The 18,917-nt window shown below is 42.7% G+C and overlaps 2 protein-coding genes across 2 annotated transcripts in view; one reads left to right on the top strand and one right to left on the bottom strand.

Moving 5' to 3' along the window:
- LOC128437703 (AP2-associated protein kinase 1) overlaps positions 1-16,214 on the bottom strand; it is a 63,891-nt gene extending 47,677 nt beyond the window's left edge. The window contains exon 1 of the mRNA XM_053419898.1: positions 16,061-16,214. The gene's annotated coding sequence lies outside the window, so the exon portion shown is untranslated. The remainder of the gene's footprint in view (positions 1-16,060) is intronic.
- Positions 8,693-18,643, top strand: adrb3a (adrenoceptor beta 3a). The gene is made up of 2 exons (XM_053419907.1): positions 8,693-10,610; positions 17,388-18,643. Exons 1-2 carry the CDS (start codon positions 9,298-9,300, stop codon positions 17,413-17,415), a joined length of 1,341 nt encoding a protein of 446 aa, XP_053275882.1. The 5' UTR covers positions 8,693-9,297; the 3' UTR covers positions 17,416-18,643.
- Positions 18,644-18,917: the final 274 nt, after the last annotated feature.

The following is an 18,917-nucleotide window of genomic DNA, read 5'->3' as shown; positions in this document are numbered from 1 at the left end:
TCTGTTTTATCAGGCTCTCAAAATGTCGATTGTTAGGGAGAAAGTAACAGTTACAGGTCAAATGAGATACACTGCAGCTGCATTAAAACAGCATCTTACAATAATCATTCACAGAGCTCTCCCACTGACCCGTATAATACCATAAATGACTTGATGTATAATGAGGCCACTTAATGTGGGTGGTGTGCTGTGAAGCAAAGTACAACAACTTGCCTTGAAACACTGTGGCGGAGCACTGTTCACCCACCCAAACGGTGGAAGTCTTTGGAAATGTGTCGTTACTGCAGTGTGACCGCTGAGGATGCAGCAGTCAAAAGAGGTTCTGTGAGTCCAAATAAGGACTGCTGGAGTATGAATAAAATAAAACGTATAAAGGCTGATTGATGAGCTCTTCATGTCTGCTGATGCAGCCAGAGAAAATGGGTGGTACTCCTCGCTTACCCACTCACTCTGGGAAGGGCTTTGACCTTATTCTGGAAAATGAGTGTATATCTTCTCCCTCTTTCAGAGTGACTGTACAGACAGTGTGTTTGAGTGTCACGTCATTGCAGGTAATGTCTGAGGAGTGTGATTTCTCACTAATGTTTAGAAAGTTAGAACAGGACAATGTGACTCCACTGGGCTAAATGACTGCTCTTGGTACAAAAGTTTTCCATACACTTAAAATCATACATATAAATGTCTCCAATTCTTTATAAATAGACGAAAAAGAGCAAAAAACATGAAATAATCACTCATTAATCGTGATCGGGGTAAAAGTTTGAAATAATTGTGATAGTGATTTGTAGTCTACTTGGACGTACGCTAGGCATGTGAGTACCTGTGTAAACAGGAAGCAGAATGTCTTAATCTACAGGCGTTTGCTTACAGTTAGAGAAAAATACTATGAACGAGAAACGATGTCGGTAATCGTGAGTTGCTGGCCGTGGTCCTGGCGCTGGGAGAGTGGCGCCACTGGCTGGAAGGATCGGAGCACCCATTCCTCGTCTGGACGGATCATAAGAACTTGTCGTACCTCCAGTCAGCCAAACGACTTAACCCTCGACAGGCTAGATGGGCTCTATTCTTGGGCCGATTCAACTTCTCCTTGACTTACCGACCTGGTTCCCGCAACCTCAAGCCTGACGCTCTCTCCCGGCAGATGGCTCCTGCGATCCTCAGTCAGGCACCTGAGACCATCCTTCCTCCATCCTGCATCGTGGCGGCGGCCTTCTGGGAGGTGGAGTCTCGGGTCAAGGAGGCCCAGCTCACGGATCCCGGTCCAGGTAACGGTCCTCCTAACCGCCTTTATGTTCCGGCTTCCCTTAGATCCCAAGTGCTAGTTTGGGGCCACGCATCCAAGCTTGCCTGCCATCCTGGGATCCAGCGGACGCTGGAGTTCATCCGCCGGCGTTTTTGGTGGACCGGCATGACGCAAGATATCCAGGCCTTTATCGCCGCGTGCCCGGTCTGCGCCCGTGGGAAGGCCTCTCGCCAACCTTCCTCGGGGTTACTCCGACCACTTCCCATCCCAAGCCGCCCATGGTCCCACATCGCAGTGGATTTCGTCACGGGGCTCCCTCCCTCGGCATGTAACACCACCATACTTACCATTGTGGACCGCTTTTCTAAGGGCGTGCATTTTGTCCCTCTTCCCAAACTCCCCTCGGCCCTAGAGACAGCTGCCCTTCTCACCCAGCACGTGTTCCGGCTGCACGGTCTGCCCCTGGATATTGTCTCCGACCGCGGGCCACAGTTCACCTCACAGGTGTGGAGGGCATTCTGCCGGGCTCTGGGGGCCTCGGTCAGCCTGTCCTCGGGTTATAACCCCCAGACCAACGGACAGACCGAGCGAGCTAACCAGGACCTGGAGACAGCCCTCCGCTGCGTTTCTGCCCGACACCCCTCGTCCTGGAGTTCACACCTGGCCTGGGTCGAGTACGCCCACAACTCCCTGACTAGCTCAGCCACAGGTATGACCCCTTTCACAATAATGAACGGCTTTCAACCCCCCTTGTTCCCGTCGCAGGAGGAGGACGTGGCCGTCCCCTCCGTTCAGCTCCATCTGCGCCGCTGCCGGAGAATCTGGAGGGAGGCTCGGGCAGCGTTGGTCCGTACTGCGGCCAGGAATGAAAGGACAGCCAACCGCCGTCGTACTGCCGCTCCTACCTACACACCTGGGCAGAAGGTGTGGCTTTCCGCCCGGGACATTCCACTCCAGGTGGAGTCTAAGAAGTTGGCTCCCCGTTACATCGGTCCGTATGTGGTGGAGAAGGTAATAAATCCGGTGACGGTACGCCTTCCACACCTCCCTCGTTAAACCTGTCTCCACCTGTCCTCTGAGCCCTCCGGCCGAGCCCCCGCCACCCACCCGGCTCATCGACGATCATCCGGCCTACACTGTCTCCAGAATCCTGGACGTCAGACGACGGGGCAGGGGGTACCAGTATTTGGTAGACTGGGAGGGATACGGCCCAGAGGAGAGATCTTGGATCTCCCGGCGACTCATCCTTGACCCTACCCTCCTCCGAGACTTCTATCAGGCCAATCCGGACCGTCCTGGTGGGACGCCCGGAGGCGTCCGTTGAGGGGGGGGGGGGGGGGGGGGGGGGGGTACTGTCACAGTTCTCTGTGCCCCTCGTCCTCTCTCCTCTCCTTTTTCCCGCAGGTGCTGCTCGTCTCACTAGATGACCCGGCTCACCAGGCGCACCAGCGCTCATAGTCATATCCTCCTGTGATTATTCTCCCAGTTAATCCTCGTGTCTGTTCTCCTGTCCTCCAGTTACCCCGTCATCCTGCTCACCTGATTCTCCTTCCCGCTGACGAACTCCCGGAGCCATCAGCTACCCCGTCATCCTGCTCACCTGCTTCTCCATTCCTGCTGAAGAACTCCCGGAGCCATCAGCACTCCCTCGTCCTGCCCTCCTGCCTCTCCCCTGCGCTGAAGAACTCCCGGAGCCATCAGCACCCCGTCTATCCACCTTGTCCCACGTTAAATAAACATCATTGAACGCACCACCTCAGTGCTCTGTGTTTTGCCTCCGCTCTGGGGTCCACCCGTCGCGTATCGTAACAAAAAGAGCAGGATTGCTTTTCTTGGACCACGACGAAGTGCTGGAATCGCTGTGAAAACAAGTGTTCATAACGTTTTCCTTTCACCACAGTGATGTTGTGACTGATAAGAGCCAATCAGCAAGTGAACGCAAGTCATCATTTCCAAATTGTGCCTTCTTTTTTCTTCATATAAGGTTTAGTGCATCCACTTTGTACCCCTCCTACAACTGCTCTATTCTATCCCTTCGCCCTGATTTAACTTTTCTACACTCAATTAACAGTCTGTTGTTTTCTCTCACTTTCACTTCTCATCAAGATCGTCAAGATTTCCCATGAGGCCAATCTTGATCTGGCATGTTTATCAGACAGAGGATTTCACTTTCTACTTGATCTCACCTGGGCTGCCATCAGTAATTCAGTGAGATTCCCGGTGACAATGATTAATTGCCTTGATAAACGTCAACTTAACTGGCGTTGACTGCAGAGAGCCATCACACAGCTGAGTCGAGCTGCAGTCAGTAATCCCCTTAGGACCAGATGAGAGTTGAACCAGAGCCCTTCTCCTCTACTGTCTGTATGTCTCCTTCTCTGGCGCCAGCTTCAGGAGCTTTTGCCTTCTTCATTCTGACACTGATTCAGAGGATTATACAAACCTCTTCTTTTACTAAGATATAGAGCCGGTGTCAACCCCTTGACTCCAATTTACTGTTTGCCTTGAGGCAGTAACGGGAGACCTTGTGGCTGTATAGATTTTTAATCGCATGTTGTAATTGCCGTTGTCAACAGAGTCACAGATTGACGGCCTTGCAATGACCTGTGCTGCTACTGACCACTTAGAAGTCTGATGTGAATGTCACAAGCAGCCGGAGTTGGCAGGTCACATTTTCTTTCAGTGTTTACCAAATGGAAACACCAGCATAGACATCACTCATAATGTGCTGCGACAGTGTTTTGCTTTGAAACTCACCAAACCAGATTTTGCAAAAACAACCAGGGTGCAACCTTGAGAATGTGTCCTGTATAGGTAAAAAAAAATAACCCAGGCAAAGCTCAATACATGTTCAAAAAGTTCAATGTTAACTTAATATTTTTGACTTGCTGTTGAGGAGAATTGCCTCCAGCAGACTATAAGTCAAGTGCCATAGATCTCCTCCACACAGTGTACATGCCCAGATGAATGACAAAGACATGAATTATTATACACAATGCTGTAAGGCATTCTATTCATGCATGAACAAATTTTACTTGCACAAGCAAACAATAAATTACTGACCAAGCACCACTGTGACTAAGTAAAGAAAATAAACCAGACATAAACATGACGACTTCTGTGGGATTCCCTGAACAGGATGAGTGTTATAGAAAACAAACACTTGATTTCATGAACCCTGGAACAAGAAATGACTTGAATAGTGTATTATGTGTTTATAGTTATGATTGAATTCATATTTGATCATAAATGTATGATTTAATACTTGATTTACTCAAACTTTATTTTAAATTATGCATTGTATAAAGTAAATTAATATTTAATGTTGGTCTTCACTTTTACATATGTCTGCGTATTGGATTTTATCTAATGGTTCATTCTCTACATGGTTGTTACCATTAACAGTTTCTATTTTGTAACCACTTATATTCTCCTTAATGTAAAGTTGTGTGATCTGCATGTCATGGATTCTGATGACCAGTAGCTATATGTTAATTGCAGGAGTGGGGCTTAACTCTATACTGATAAAGGATAGAGTTGACCTGCACTCCTGCAATTAACATATAGTAAACTTCTTTCTTTCTCTTAAAGAAATTTTCCTTTTAAAACTCAACCCAAAAGAGTAAGAGGCAGAGAGGTGAATTTTGCACTGTTTGGGGCTGATAGATCTGGAATGTTGGAATGGGGGACAACATCCCTGCAGTAGCTGTATGCTTGTTGCCTGATTGCGCACAGCGGTAATGGTATCAAACCAATTAGGCTGCTGTGGACGGTAAAATCTGTATGGATGTTTTAACAGCCTACAACCTGGAAAGGAATTCTCCCGGGCTGCTAATGCTCAATCTGACCGACCGGCGCTTAGTGTGTTTGTCTGGTAAACAAGGCGATTCTGTTTCAACTTTCCAAAAATAAACAGTGGATCCACAATACACTCCACTCTCCCAATAAATCGCCTACTGGATGGTTCATCATTGTGTATAGCATGAGCTTGAGATCGCTTGACTTGCAATTTCCACAGTGAATTATACATGCCTCCAGAGACAGTCCGACATCAGTGTCTTTATTCCTCTGTATTCCCCATGTACAACATCTTATAACCCAAGCATGTGATTCCACTCAGAGCATAACAAGTGTGATTTAACAACGACATGACAGTTGTGAAAAGCTGAACAGTTAATTCTCTAAAAGACCCTCCTCTCACCTCAATACTTGGTCTCATACTCTGTATACTGGCAGAGGAACCGCTTCTGGGCTGTAACTCCAACAGGATGCATACATGTGGAGGAAATGTTCTCCAATCAAATGTAATTTCTGACTAAATCTTCATGCTCCTTATTTATGTTACAATGCATATTATGCACATTTCAAAAGTGGATCCATTATAATGTGCACTCTGAGGTCTGAAGTTTTATTTTGCACTTAAAGCCACTCCTTCCCCCTCCTTCTAGTCTGGATGAGCTTCTCCCACTAATGGAGAGTTTCCTGTGCAAAAGAGAGAAAAAAAAGCACCAAACAAATTTGCAGTAGGCCTCTGCAAACATCTGATGACTAAAAAGGTCACAACAATCCAAACTGCGGTGTAGGTGTCAAGTGGAAAGAACGATCTTGTTGGGTTTCAATCACAATCCTTAAACCTGTAGGATCATGAACATGTAACAGATTGTCAGATTAAAAGCGTAGTCTTTGTAAAGACCAAGCAGCGGTGGGCACTTCTGCAGATCCAAACAACATATCCAACATAAGTACTGATGAGAAAACACACAAAAGGAAAAAACATATGTAGCCCCTCAGGCTTTTTCAATTGGCTGGGAGTGGGAGAGGGACTATGTGTACTTTTCGAGGCATGGGAGTATTGGCAAAGAGCAAAAGATTTGTGTTGTGAATTGAAATTCAAGCTTGTAAAGACCAGATGGCTGCCACAGATCAGGCCATCCCCATACACTGTAAGTCTTGTGAGAGAAATACCAGACGTTATTTTAAATGCAAGCTGATTAAAACATATCGTCTTTGTGGTTTCCATGGTGAGGAGGGAACAATATTCCCAGGGTACAGTATGTGGAGTTAATCTGTAATAGACAGGCTTTTTTTTACCACTTTATGACTGCTCTGATTATTTACAAGCTGCCATCATGAACTGAGCAGAATAACTCTTCCACTGTTCGGCACATTGTAAATTGGGTTTATAGATCTCCAAAGTTAAATTCACATTAAACAGGCACCAGGGTTAGTGTCACAGGCATTGCAGTGTCTGAGGTCAAGTGCACTGGAGTATCATGTTTCAACTCAGCACATGATTAAACAGGTGGATTACATCATAATATAAATAGAATTATGATGGATTATTCATCGACGACGTACATTAGTCTCTTCAGTTGCACAAAGTGAATTTTGCATACCACTTATTATGCAATATAAATAACTGTATGCATGGTAAGCTAATGTTTCTGCTACGGGTCTTCCTCTGTGTTGGTGAGAGAGCTGTCACATCCGATTCCACTATCAACAGCTCAGCTTGTGCCAGCTGCTGTACTCTGCTACACCAGGACCAGGTTCAGATCCACCAATGGAATCTTCTCATGCGAAGACAAATGAGCAGCTGTCAAGATGTCAGCACCGAAACCGTGACCTTCATTTACAGAAATGCCGTCAGATGGGGCCTCTTGGTCGTCAAGTGTCAAAAAGGCACCAGTGTTTTGCTTTGGTCCACTTTTCGCTTCTGTGAAAGCACTCGCAGCTCCACAACTTCCTATTGTTACATGAGTGATATAGTGACTCAGACTAAAAGAGGAAGAGAGTCTATTGAAACAGAAATTGGGCCAAAGGGAAGGGGAACTGCGTACTAGATCGCACAAACAAGAATTACCGCCCTGCAGTTTTATGCATCGACCAACCAGTGCAGTTTCAGTCTACATACATAAGGGTTATAAAAATGTGACTATAACTTTGACAATCAAAATCGAATCAATTCATTCTTCAGTCCAAAGAAATCTTTGCACCAAATTGGAAGAAAGTCCCTCAGAGCAATCTGAAACCCCCCCCCAAAAAGACTAGTTGACATTTTGGGAAAAGTGCTTGTTCATTTTCCTCTCAAAAGTTAGATAAACAGAATGACACCACACTTCTGTCACTATTTTGAAGCAGGAGCAAGCAGATGCTCAGCTTCGTTCTTCATAAAGCTGAGCAGACAAAGTAAAATGCAAAGTGGGAATAGACCCATCACAACAGCAGATGTGGCGCTTACGAGACCAAAGAAGGAACTGCTCGGTGACAAGACATTTGAGCACCATAGCACAGTGCGTAATATCTGACAGGAATCGCATGGAAGGCATTTGTCTGATTGTTCTTCTTCGGTACGTCAGGTTGAGTAACAGCGAGATAGTGATCCATTATTTTCTTTTACTGCTTCGAGTCAAAGTGAGGACACTCACTTCCAGTTCTCTAGAGTCGGTGCTGCCTCGTGCCTGTTGGTCTGGAAAGTTGACCAGAAGCTATTTTACAAACAAACCTTTTTGAGTTCAGTATAATGTGAAGATAACCAGCTATAATCACATTTAAACAGTAGAACTGACCAAAATAGCTTAATCTTATTCCGCTTACTGTTTTTAAATGAAGGATAAAAAGATTTGTTGAGCCGTATAGGATGGGTTGGACATCTGAAGCAGCATTTGTGAGGCAGAGCGGAGGTTAGCAGTGGAAAAGCCTGTTGCACTGTTGACACAGTTAAGGTGACAGATCAGTTAATGGGTTAACATGCTCAGTGTAGCTGCTAAATTAAACAGTAACATTAAAGAGCAAAGAGCGGAGGGTCTTTGCATACTTTTAAAATTCAGATTTTTTAAAATCACTCAGTTTGTTGTCAGAAGTGGCAAAAGCACTCACAATCTTCACTCGAGTCATCGTAGATGTGTTAAAAAACGTCTCAATTAAAAGTATCTATTAAACTTCTTTGCTCGAGTGAAATTATTAAAGTACAGGCTCTGAAATGTACTCAAAGTAAAAATGTAAAAAGTCGTACTCTGCATCCAAGCGAAGCAAACTGAGACGGGTGTCGAAGCAATATACTGTAATTCGCAGACTACTTCACTGTAACCAATCTTACTTCGAATTAAATTACATAATGAGCCCGTTTTTCTAAAATTGTATGGAGTAGAAAGTACAGATATTTTGTGTTTTAAAAATAATAGTAAAAAGTTGTGAGACAAATAAATAGCAATTAATGTACAGGTACCTGTAAAGTCTATTCAAGTAAAGTAAAAATATATGTACAGTACTAAGTATTTATACTCGGTTACTTCTCACCGCTGGTTATTATTAATGTGTGTGGCTCTATGAATGTTAGTGATCCCTGTTTGGCTTCAACACACAGCCACACTTTTCAACTCCTCCCCTTCGCCTTCACCCACGGTTTGAGTCGAGCCAATACAATCTTGGGCCACTGCACTGACAGAGAGAGAGAGAGAGAGAGAGAGAGAGAGAGAGAGAGAGAGAGAGAGAGAGAGAGAGCAGCCACTCTGGTGCACTCTGGTGGTTCTTGCAGCAGCGTCACTGCTTGCTTGATCTCCAACACTCCAAACTGTGGCATTGTGGCTCAAGATTTCAACGAAAAAGCGAACTAATCCCAGTGGATGTGTTTAAATGGACAAGGCTGACTTTTCTTCTCTGAAACTTTTTTTCCTCCACTTGATATTTGGACTTTTTTCTTGGATTCACCAAAGTGCAGCAACTCCATGAACTAATGTTGTTTCAGCATTATGGACAGTTTGGATACATCTCATTAGGAATCATGCGGTTTTTGTTGTTGCTGTTGTCTCGACCAGAAGAACTTCCACAAACAATCACATCTTTGGAAACATGGAGCACCTCCACTGGCTTTTGAACAGAGTCAAACAAGACTCCCAATGTGTGAAATGTAAGCAGTAACTACAACGTGAAGAGTAACTTTAAGTTTTTGTGAGGAAAACTTCAGTCACTTTATTTTGAGCCGATGCTTGTAAAAAGTGCTAGTTTGACATTTTTGTTGAGCTTGATGTAAAAAACTTTTCAACTGGTGAATAATGGATGGAAACCTGAGTACTTCAGCATCCTTGGGGATTAACGCAACACAATCCTACCATGATGCGGCAGGACCTTGGAGCCTCATCATACTGGTCATCATCATACTGACCATAGTGATGGGAAACCTGCTGGTAATCAACGCCGTAGCGCGTACATCGCAACTACAGACGACGACAAACATCTTTGTTATGTCCCTAGCTTGTGCGGACCTCATCATGGGGGTCCTTGTGGTCCCCCTCGGGGCTACGATCGTGGTGACAGGTGACTGGCAGCTCAGCGACACGTTTTGTGAGTTCTGGACCTCCGTTGACGTCCTGTGTGTGACGGCGAGCATCGAGACGCTGTGTGTCATCGCAGTGGATCGGTACATAGCCATCACAAGGCCACTGCGATACAAGGTCCTACTCAACAAGTGTCGTGCCAGGGTCATAGTTTGCTTAGTGTGGGTCGTGTCTGCCTTAATTTCCTTTGTGCCAATTATGAAAGGGTACTGGCGAGCAGAGGAAGACCCCGAGGCACAGAGGTGCTATAATACCACTGCATGCTGTGACTTTGTGACCAACTGGCCCTTTGCTATTATATCTTCTATAGTGTCTTTTTACATTCCACTGCTCATTATGATATTTGTGTATGCAAAAGTCTTTCTCATAGCAACACAGCAAGTCAAGCTGATAGACAAGAGTCGCAATCGTTTCCAGAATGAGTGCACCACAGCAAAGATACAAGTTTGCTCCAACATCAACAATATCCTGCCCTCTGCATGTGCAGGCTCAGGCGGCTGCAACAGTGTCGCGAGTAGAAAGAGCGCCAAGCGCAGGCCGTCACGGCTCATACTGGTCAAAGAGCACAAGGCCCTCAAGACTCTGGGTATCATCATGGGAACCTTCACTGTGTGCTGGCTACCGTTCTTTGTCGCCAACATCATCAACGCTTTTAACAGAGACGTTCCCCCCGAGAAGATCTTCCGACTGTTGAACTGGCTGGGTTACATCAACTCCGGCCTCAACCCCATCATCTACTGCAGGAGTCCAGAGTTTCGCACTGCGTTCAAGAACCTGCTGGGCTGCCCGTGGCTGTCCTCCCTGCAGCTCAATACTTTATATAAAGAGCTGCGGACACGCTGCTCCTGCTTTCTGTGGCAAGCGGAGTCAGGCACAGCTGGATCGTTCCAAAAGTCCCCGAACAGTAGGACTGAGGGCAACGAGAGCCTGGCTAGTTGGCAGGAAAGCAGAAAAAGCGAGGCGGCTTCTCCGGGTCCTCTGCAGTCCAACGGCAGCACACAATTCAGTGACTCAGAACCAGAAACCAAATTGTAAGTGTCTCTGTCTTCTCTTATTTTCTCCATGCAGTCCATTTAACGGTGATAAATGTTTTCTGAGTTCCTCTGTTCTACACACACACACACACACACGCTCATCTACATCCTCAGGTACACAAAGTTAAGTCAGTGTCTAAAGACAATAAAGAGTCAAGTTGGGACAGTTAATAAACACTTTTTCTTTCTCCCCTATTAATTCCACTGAGCTTGGTGTAACATCATTGGTTTATCATGTGACAAGGGTTAGGGTTAGTGAAGCCTTTGACAAATAATTGTCATTAACAAATTGTCAAAGCGTTTCCTCGAAATCAACAACATTCATAGAATTTGAGGTATTTTTAATCAGATGAAACCTCTAGATGCACATGAATGTATAGTATTCAAGATTAAATATAAAAAATAATCTCTAGTCTACATATACAATTTTTTATATTTTGAGTTTGACATAAACTGGTTAATTTTACTGTCCACATAGCATTTAATAAAAGCAGAAATCCATATTTGGACATATTTGAATATGTGAGTGTGCTGCCAGGAATAAAATAGTACGAAAAAACTCTGAAGAAAATAAATCACTTCTGACACATTGATGGCTTTGGGCTTTTACAATATTACAGTACGATATGAAAAGTGAAACTTGAGATTTATCAATATTTAGTTTTCATGGATGATTCAGTAAATATGTGAGGACCTGTATCTGTAACTGCGGCGTGTTTCCTCCAGCTGATGTCAACGTGTTAAAAATAACAAACTGATGTCTCAGTACTGTTGCTATGTTTGGGCTTTTAAAGAAACCTCAACCACCACGGCCAATGTACTCTATCGGCCAATTATGAAGGCGTTCTGTGAAACCACTGTGCGACATGTGAAAGGCTGATTAGGACACATTAGAGGACACTTCCAAATGTCAGCGTGGCTGCCTGTCAGTGGGCCTCAGGGGGCCCTGCCCAACACCCCCTGCAGCAGATAAATCTTTATCACTTACACACAAGACTGGAGAGGCTGTTTACAAGACTGACAACCAACGAGAACACTGTCTGTAGGGCAGGTTAACTAGGGGTTGGCCAGCTTAATGTGAGATTTGTTATTATTGTAATACATTAACACGAACTGACAGCAGATATGTCACATAATACAGGAAGATACATCATTTCAACTATCAATTATACATTTTACGCACAACTACTGGTGCACGATTCAACTCATTTACACAATTAATTAGCAATATTTGCTGTGGGTTTGAATTTTGTGGTATGAATATTGATTTATTGAAACAATTCTTTCCCTACTTTTATTTAAATTAAAAAAAAGTTTGAATTACTGTCATCAGAACTTCAAATATAATTCTGGTTAATTTCCCAGAGAGGATGAGCTTAAATGTATTACTCTTCAATATGTAATAACTTTCATAGTAACAAATATTATATCACTCTGTTTAGATGATGTGTCTAATTTGTGTAATACTTGAGGTATTTAGGTACATTTGAAATTGTAGCTTGTGTATATGTTTCTCTATAATAATATTTATACGAAAGAAAAAACTAATTAAGACTCAACTAGTCCTCATTCAATTCAATTTGACAAATCTCTCACATACAACACACTTAGCCTGCTGAATTCATGTTGCATGTTGAATAACCCAGTTTTACAGCAGAGGGATGTTTTATTTAATTTACTCTGCAAATGATATCCTGCGTTACTCATCTCTTTACATGACTTTCCCCTCAGAGGAATCCTACAAACATAATCAATGGGGGTGTAAAACAGGAGATACTTAGGAGCATATAAAAGTCTTCCTTAAAAGGAGCCTGGTGTGTTCTGTAGTAAATTAGCCCAAGGGAAAGGCTCAGCGGTCTCACTCCGCGCTTTGAGCAGGATTACAAAAGTAAGTGAGACCAGCCGCTCTGGAATGACTCTTATCGGGGGCCACGGCTCCAAGACATGTTTCATGGAGGAATATGACTAACTTTTCCAGGTAGAGTCTGGTCTGCCCAAGCTGCTGTGCCAATAATGCCACGCGAGGCATCTAGAGACCATGTGCTCCACAGTCATCCATGTCAACTCTCTATTTAACGAAACACAATAGAGCAAATTAGAAGCATGTTTCCTCTAAACCTTAGGACAACATGTGACAATAGGTTCGCTTCAGTCAGGGGCTGATGTATCCCAGGAATGGTAGAACATGAGGTAACCACCGCCGTGAATGGTTACCAGGGACGGGTGGCTGCACCGCACAGAATGGTTCACTATCAGCAGTTACTTTGTTTTCACAGAAAGAAACGCAGGCATATCAGTGCAGCTCTTATCAACACGAACAGCAGCCTCAGCATCTGTCACATATGAGCCATCTTACATGACAAATGACAAAAATTCCCTTCAGAAGCCCTGAATAACCGCATTTCTAATTGCTGGATTTTATCCATCAAAATGTCAATTTTCAAGCAGTTGATAAGAGGGGGCTTGTTGTGTCTTCCTTTGTTTTTGTCAGTCATGTTACTCCTTAAGTGGATGAACGGTAAATTGTTTCTACATTAGTCCCCTATATGTATATTGGGGAAAAAAAGAAGAACCTCCATGTATCGCTGTGTGTTATAAGCAGAGGGAGTTTGTTAGCACAGTTTATCCGTGATTGAGAACACTAAAGTAAAGCTAACAGAGAGCGGAACATTTGATTACGTAGGGCAGCAACCAGCTAGATGTGGGAGTGAATGTGGAGATGAAATGAGTTTTCTGCTCGGATGTCTGATTTAGAAACATGATGAGACCTTAAGACATTAACAACATGCATGCAGGAGCCATAGAGGCCTGACAGAACATTGGTCGGTATCGTCATCATTACACACAGCTCCTACCCTACAGGAAACAATGTATATTCTACAGCTGTGCTGGTGCATCAACAAGTATCAAGAGACACATGAGGAAATAACTTGTCAACTGAGTGAGAGAGGCAAAAGCTAGAAAAACTATTTTTTCATCCTTGAAAAACTGCAAGAGAATTAATATTAATAAGTTTAAATCTGAATGGCACAGAAAGAAGAAATCAATCCAAACATATTTTTTCTCTAATGTGTCAGAATTGGGGAAATAGATTTGATGGACCCCTGTCTTATTGGTAGCCCACAAAATAAGAGCTCATAACATAAAAACTTATAAATAAATATAAAAGGTAGTGTCTAGCATTGTGCTTTGTGATTTGATGATGAGTCTTTGGATCCGCCAAGGAGGTTATCTTTCCACCTGCGTCCGTTTGTTTGTTTGTGAGCAATATTACGTTCACACGACTGGCCGGATTAAAACAACACTTGGAGGAAGGATGTGGTATACGTCAGGGAGGAACCAAAATTTGGTGCGGATCCAAATAAGGGGATAGATCCGTAAGCAATTTTTGACATTTCTGCTGATTTCTCAGAGAATAATCCATGGATCTTGATGTAAATCTCGTTGGTCCGGTTATCCATACAAGTTCTTATTTTAATGTGGAGGGCTAAATACGTACAAGTAACTTGACAGACGTGACAGAAAGCAGAGGGAGATGGTGGATGATGACATTTCCAGTATAAATACTGAGTCAGTGAAGTAACAACGAGTGGCTAATTACTCCAAATGACTGCGTAAATATTTTTGTCATATTAGTTGACAGCTCATGAGGACAAATCTGAAAGGACATTGTAAATAACTGTGTGGTTACTGGAGCAGGCTGTATCATTAGGCTGGCTAAATATGAATATGTAATTGTATTTTCCACACATGCATGCCCAGCCTCCCAAAGCACTTAATGCTGTATTAAAGGACATAGTGTCAGTGTGAAAAAACATTACAAGCAGGAAAAATGGAAGAAATTTTAATAAACGTGAAAACTGTTTTTCTTCTAATGGGCGATGCACCATACAGGACGAGTCATGTGTTGATCAGGAATTTGCACTTTAGCACAAGAAGCGGCGATCAACAAGCTTTTTACTACACTAATGTTCTGCAGCATTACAGCTCCTGGGTCTCATCTCAACCTATATGCACTAAGTGACGGCATTGAAGTGAGAAAGTCACGAGGGCAACATAATGTTTTGACAGCGTTTAAGGACAGGCTGGTGTGAGTGCTAATGCCTCCCCCGCTGTTCTATGAACCTTGTAATTCTGAGCTTTTCTCTGCAGCAGGCTAACGGTGCCTCCGACCCATCTTCACACACCCACTTCCATAATGTGCATTTAGTTAGCTTAGAGCGAGATCAGGCCCAAGAGAGCATGAAACAAGAAGCAGGATAAAGCAAAACATGATGCCGGTGACCTGTGGGAAACCTCCCAATGCTCCCTTTCAAGTCTCGCTGCTATCAGAGCCAATCATCACGGTCTTTAAATGGAGGCATCCGGGAGTTAGGCAAACACTCGAGAAAGGGTATAACTCTTAAATCGTTGGGTTCAAGCAGATAAAAAAGCTATGAATGCTAACTGGATGTTCTTTTGTTTTATCCTTACAAGAGCTGCCAAGATCAAAACACTGGATAATATATTATCAAACCCAGAATTCAAGATATAAATATGCTATGAATGTGTGATGTACTTTATACATATATATATAATAACAGTTAATGGGTAATGTTGACCATTTATGAAAATTACATAGCTACTTTTCAAAACTTCTGGGAAAGTACAAATGACTCAAATCCTAAATTAGTTCACTGAGTTACTGTATTCAGAGATTGTTTGTATTTAAACTGTAACTTTCAGTATATTTTTTGTCTACGTTCCTACTATATGATTCCTTGCTCATGCCAGCTTGTTTTGTTGATTAGCAGGATAAACCGAGGTAGATGGGCAGATCAAAGAGTTCCTTTTCAATGAGAAAAGGCCCTTCTAATTATAGAAACTTGTACTGGACTTAGAGCTATAATTTTAAGACATTCAACTTTTTAATTATAGACACTTTCGCATTCGTTTAGTGAGCTGGAATGATATCTTTTTTTTTAAATAAGATATCATTAATATCTTAAAACTAGAAAGTGACTCAGTAGAGATCATAATGGATCCACACATAAATGTCCCGTAATTTCACCACATTTAGAGGTAGTTTTGAGGTAATTTTGCTGACAAACATATCAACAGTCAGGGGAAAAACATAACCTCCTTGGCAGAGATCAACAAACAAACAAATTTTCTTTTGAAAAAGACTATAATTGTTTTTAATTATTGACAATTATTCATTTCTACTTGAAGTCTTTATGAATACCACCCTGCTTTGACAGGCAGATACAAAAACAGAACATACCCATGCCACGTGATTGATGGATCTGATTCTGATGAGCTTATAGCTCCTGTAATTTGAATGGAAACTACAAAACATTTGCATGACTTGTCTCTGGTTTGTAATTCAAACAAAAAAGAGAGAAATTTACAACATTATTATTCCTGGAGGGTTTTTCCTAAATGTGTCAGTTTAAGATCATTCTTACCTTTACAGTATGACTAGGACAGACTCTGCTGTGGTTCCACTGTATACACTGTGAAGAGTTGGACTCAACGAAAGTATGTTAAATCTGGTGAAGTTTCATTGTAAATTGTTTCCTGCGTAGCTCTTCCTGTAAGCCTGCACATTTCTGGGAAGCCTACGGTTCGAGGTAGTTTATGTCTTCCTGTGGAGACATGTACAGTGGAGGTGATAGTATCAGAATTCCAGTCTTGTTGGGGAAAAAGGTAGAGTTTCACACGGGATAAAGAGATGAGGGCGACTTTGCAATAACTCCGTGATTAGACAGAAGAAAAAAAAAGTTGCTGTGATTGTATCAATGCTGTTTTTCAAGGTAAAACACAATCACACTTAAAAATAACCTGTAAGACAACAAACTGCTGGTGTTATCTTGGAGCTTTCTTATCTGATAGACAGTGAAATGCTGTACAGGGTGTGACCAACACCAGTCACATAGTAATGCACATTACAGAGCTCATTGTTCAGCAAGTTACATCTCACAGGAAGATTTAATGAGGTTCATAATGAGAGAGGAAACTGGTCTCGGCGTCAAGTACTGTTCAGTCAAAATCAAATCAAAACTGCTTTAGAAGGAGAGCATGAGTTCAGAATATATAAACAGAGCAACACACTCCAATAAATGTTGGATTCTTACTGTAACTTTTAGAAAAAGATCAAATAGCACGATGTCTCAGTGAAGAACAGACCGAACCGTCCCCTTACATCCAATCACGCCACATCAAATTTCACTCACTTGTAGATATCAGCTCTCTTATTGTGCCTGATTTTGTTCATCAAAATCCATCAGTGATAATGCAGAAACAGTGTCACAATGTTAAAGAAAATACTCCTGGATCCTTCCCCGGATCCAGAACCACACAAAAATGCAATGAGTTCTTTTCCTGACCCAAACCGCATCCTTCCACCATCATGGTAATCCATCCAATAGATTTAGCGTGTTTAATTTCACAAGATGTGGATTTTCTTTTTGATCTGCACATAATTTCACACTGAAGTTTTGATCAACATCCGTGAACATTTAATGGGGTTTTCCTTGGATCACGCTCCACTCTTCCAGGATTTCATTGAATGTGGTTGATTAGTTTTTGCGTAATCCTGTTTACAAACAAACACAGATAATAACACAATGTCCTTGGTCGGAATTATAAAACAGAAAGTCAGACAGATTTTAATGTAAATTCCTCCCAGTGTGAGGCCGCCCTTATCTGTTTCGAACAATTTTTTTAATGTGAGCATGATAATCACATGCGCTGAGCTTAACAAACCATGCTAACATGTCCATCTCTTTTCAGCTTCACACTGCAGGAAAAGGACGGATGAAGGGTGAAACGTCGAGCTGCGGAAGCAAACTACATGTTCTCCAGCTGTCTCTGTGACTCCTGCAAAGGCTGAGACCAACCATTCGTGGGGACAAGCTGAAGAAGAGTGCAACTACTGGCCCTGATAAACGCAGCCGAACCCAAAAGAGCTGGATAGTCTGTACAGAAACAGACAGGAACACGGTGACTGGCTCTGTGCACAGGAGATAGGCGGCTGTGAGTCAGCACATTAGCCGACACCGGTGTCGTCTCAATGCTGTTTGCAAGAGAGCGCCTGTTCCTGAACATGAGACAACAATTAGCTGCGAGGGTTAAATGTATTCCAGTGAGCCTTTGGACACAGGGCATGTCGCCTGTAGTCTAAAAAATAAAAGCATAAAATTGTTTTGTATAATATATTATCTGGTAAGTTATCTATTTATGATACACTGAATCTGTAGCAGGGTACAAAAGTTGGCATGTCTCATACAAGGTAAAGCTGCCATTACTGTCCTGTTAAGAAAAAAATATTTTTTCCTATGTAATTTGAGCTAAACCAAAGGGCTGTGCATTCATTATTCTGGTGTCTCTTTTTCATCTTAATCTTTCTGTTTCGAGCCTGGACTCGTATATTCATTATCTTGCTTAAATCTCCTATTGTCCACTGGTTCTCACACTAGGTGCGGGGGGACCCCCTGGGGCATCGCAACACAGAGGGAGGGTTTGCAAGGTGATTTGCAGATATCAAATACCATTTTAAAATAATTCTTATTAACACATCGTATCAATTATTGTTCCAAAAGCTAAATAATATAAGCTAGATTTAAATAATCCATGGGTGAGTTTACAGCACCACACGAAACACTGCAACATGTGCACATAGCAGATTTTTTATGATAATGGGGGTTGAAAGTCTCTGGCATTGTTATTTCTGGGATCTGAAAAGTTTGGGAACCTCTGTCCTCGTCTTAGTTTATGTTGTAGCTATGAGAAACGGCTCAAACCCTACATCAGGAGATCTCAGGCAAAATTCTTTAGGATTTAACCATCAGTATGTGCAAGGTACAGTCCCGCTGCAGCTACACATGATATTATCCATCCGCTACATGCTGTGTCTCTTTGGTAAGTGGCAGTATAAGCTCAATAAACACACTCTGAAAAGTCCAATTTGTACTGGGACACTTTGTAATGCGTTATTAATTACGTAACATCATCCGTCGCAATGAGAAATAAAATATTATACAACTGTGTGACACTGCTTATGTGTGTTTTGTGTGCTGACAACTGATATCTAGCAAAACTCTGTATTATGAAGTAATGTATTCTAGGTTCTAGTTTGTATGGTGCCCTAGCTTGCCCTAGATCTGCTTGCTTTGCCATTCAGGTCAGAATACGGCCGCCCTGCACATTTAAAATCAGCTAGTTTGACAATGGAGATACGAATGACGGCTGAACTGAGTGATTTTTTTAAACTCGATGATTATGGGTCTCAGATGTTTTGGCTTGTGTGTCCTAAAATTTTAT

Source organism: Pleuronectes platessa, chromosome 4 (assembly GCF_947347685.1).
Source record: "Pleuronectes platessa chromosome 4, fPlePla1.1, whole genome shotgun sequence".
Classification (NCBI taxonomy): domain Eukaryota; kingdom Metazoa; phylum Chordata; class Actinopteri; order Pleuronectiformes; family Pleuronectidae; genus Pleuronectes; species Pleuronectes platessa.
The sequence above is the reverse complement of the archived record's forward strand: the minus strand, read 5'-3'. Positions and strand labels throughout refer to the sequence as shown.

What these genes read in the sequence shown, in the direction of transcription:
- adrb3a (XM_053419907.1), top strand. Translation starts at nt 9,298, where the DNA reads ATGGATGGAAACCTGAGTACTTCAGCATCCTTGGGGATTAACGCAACA. An exon ending in TCAGAACCAGAAACCAAATT is followed by an intron (nt 10,611 to 17,387) that starts GTAAGTGTCTCT and finishes ATCTCTTTTCAG; the next exon opens with CTTCACACTGCAGGAAAAGG.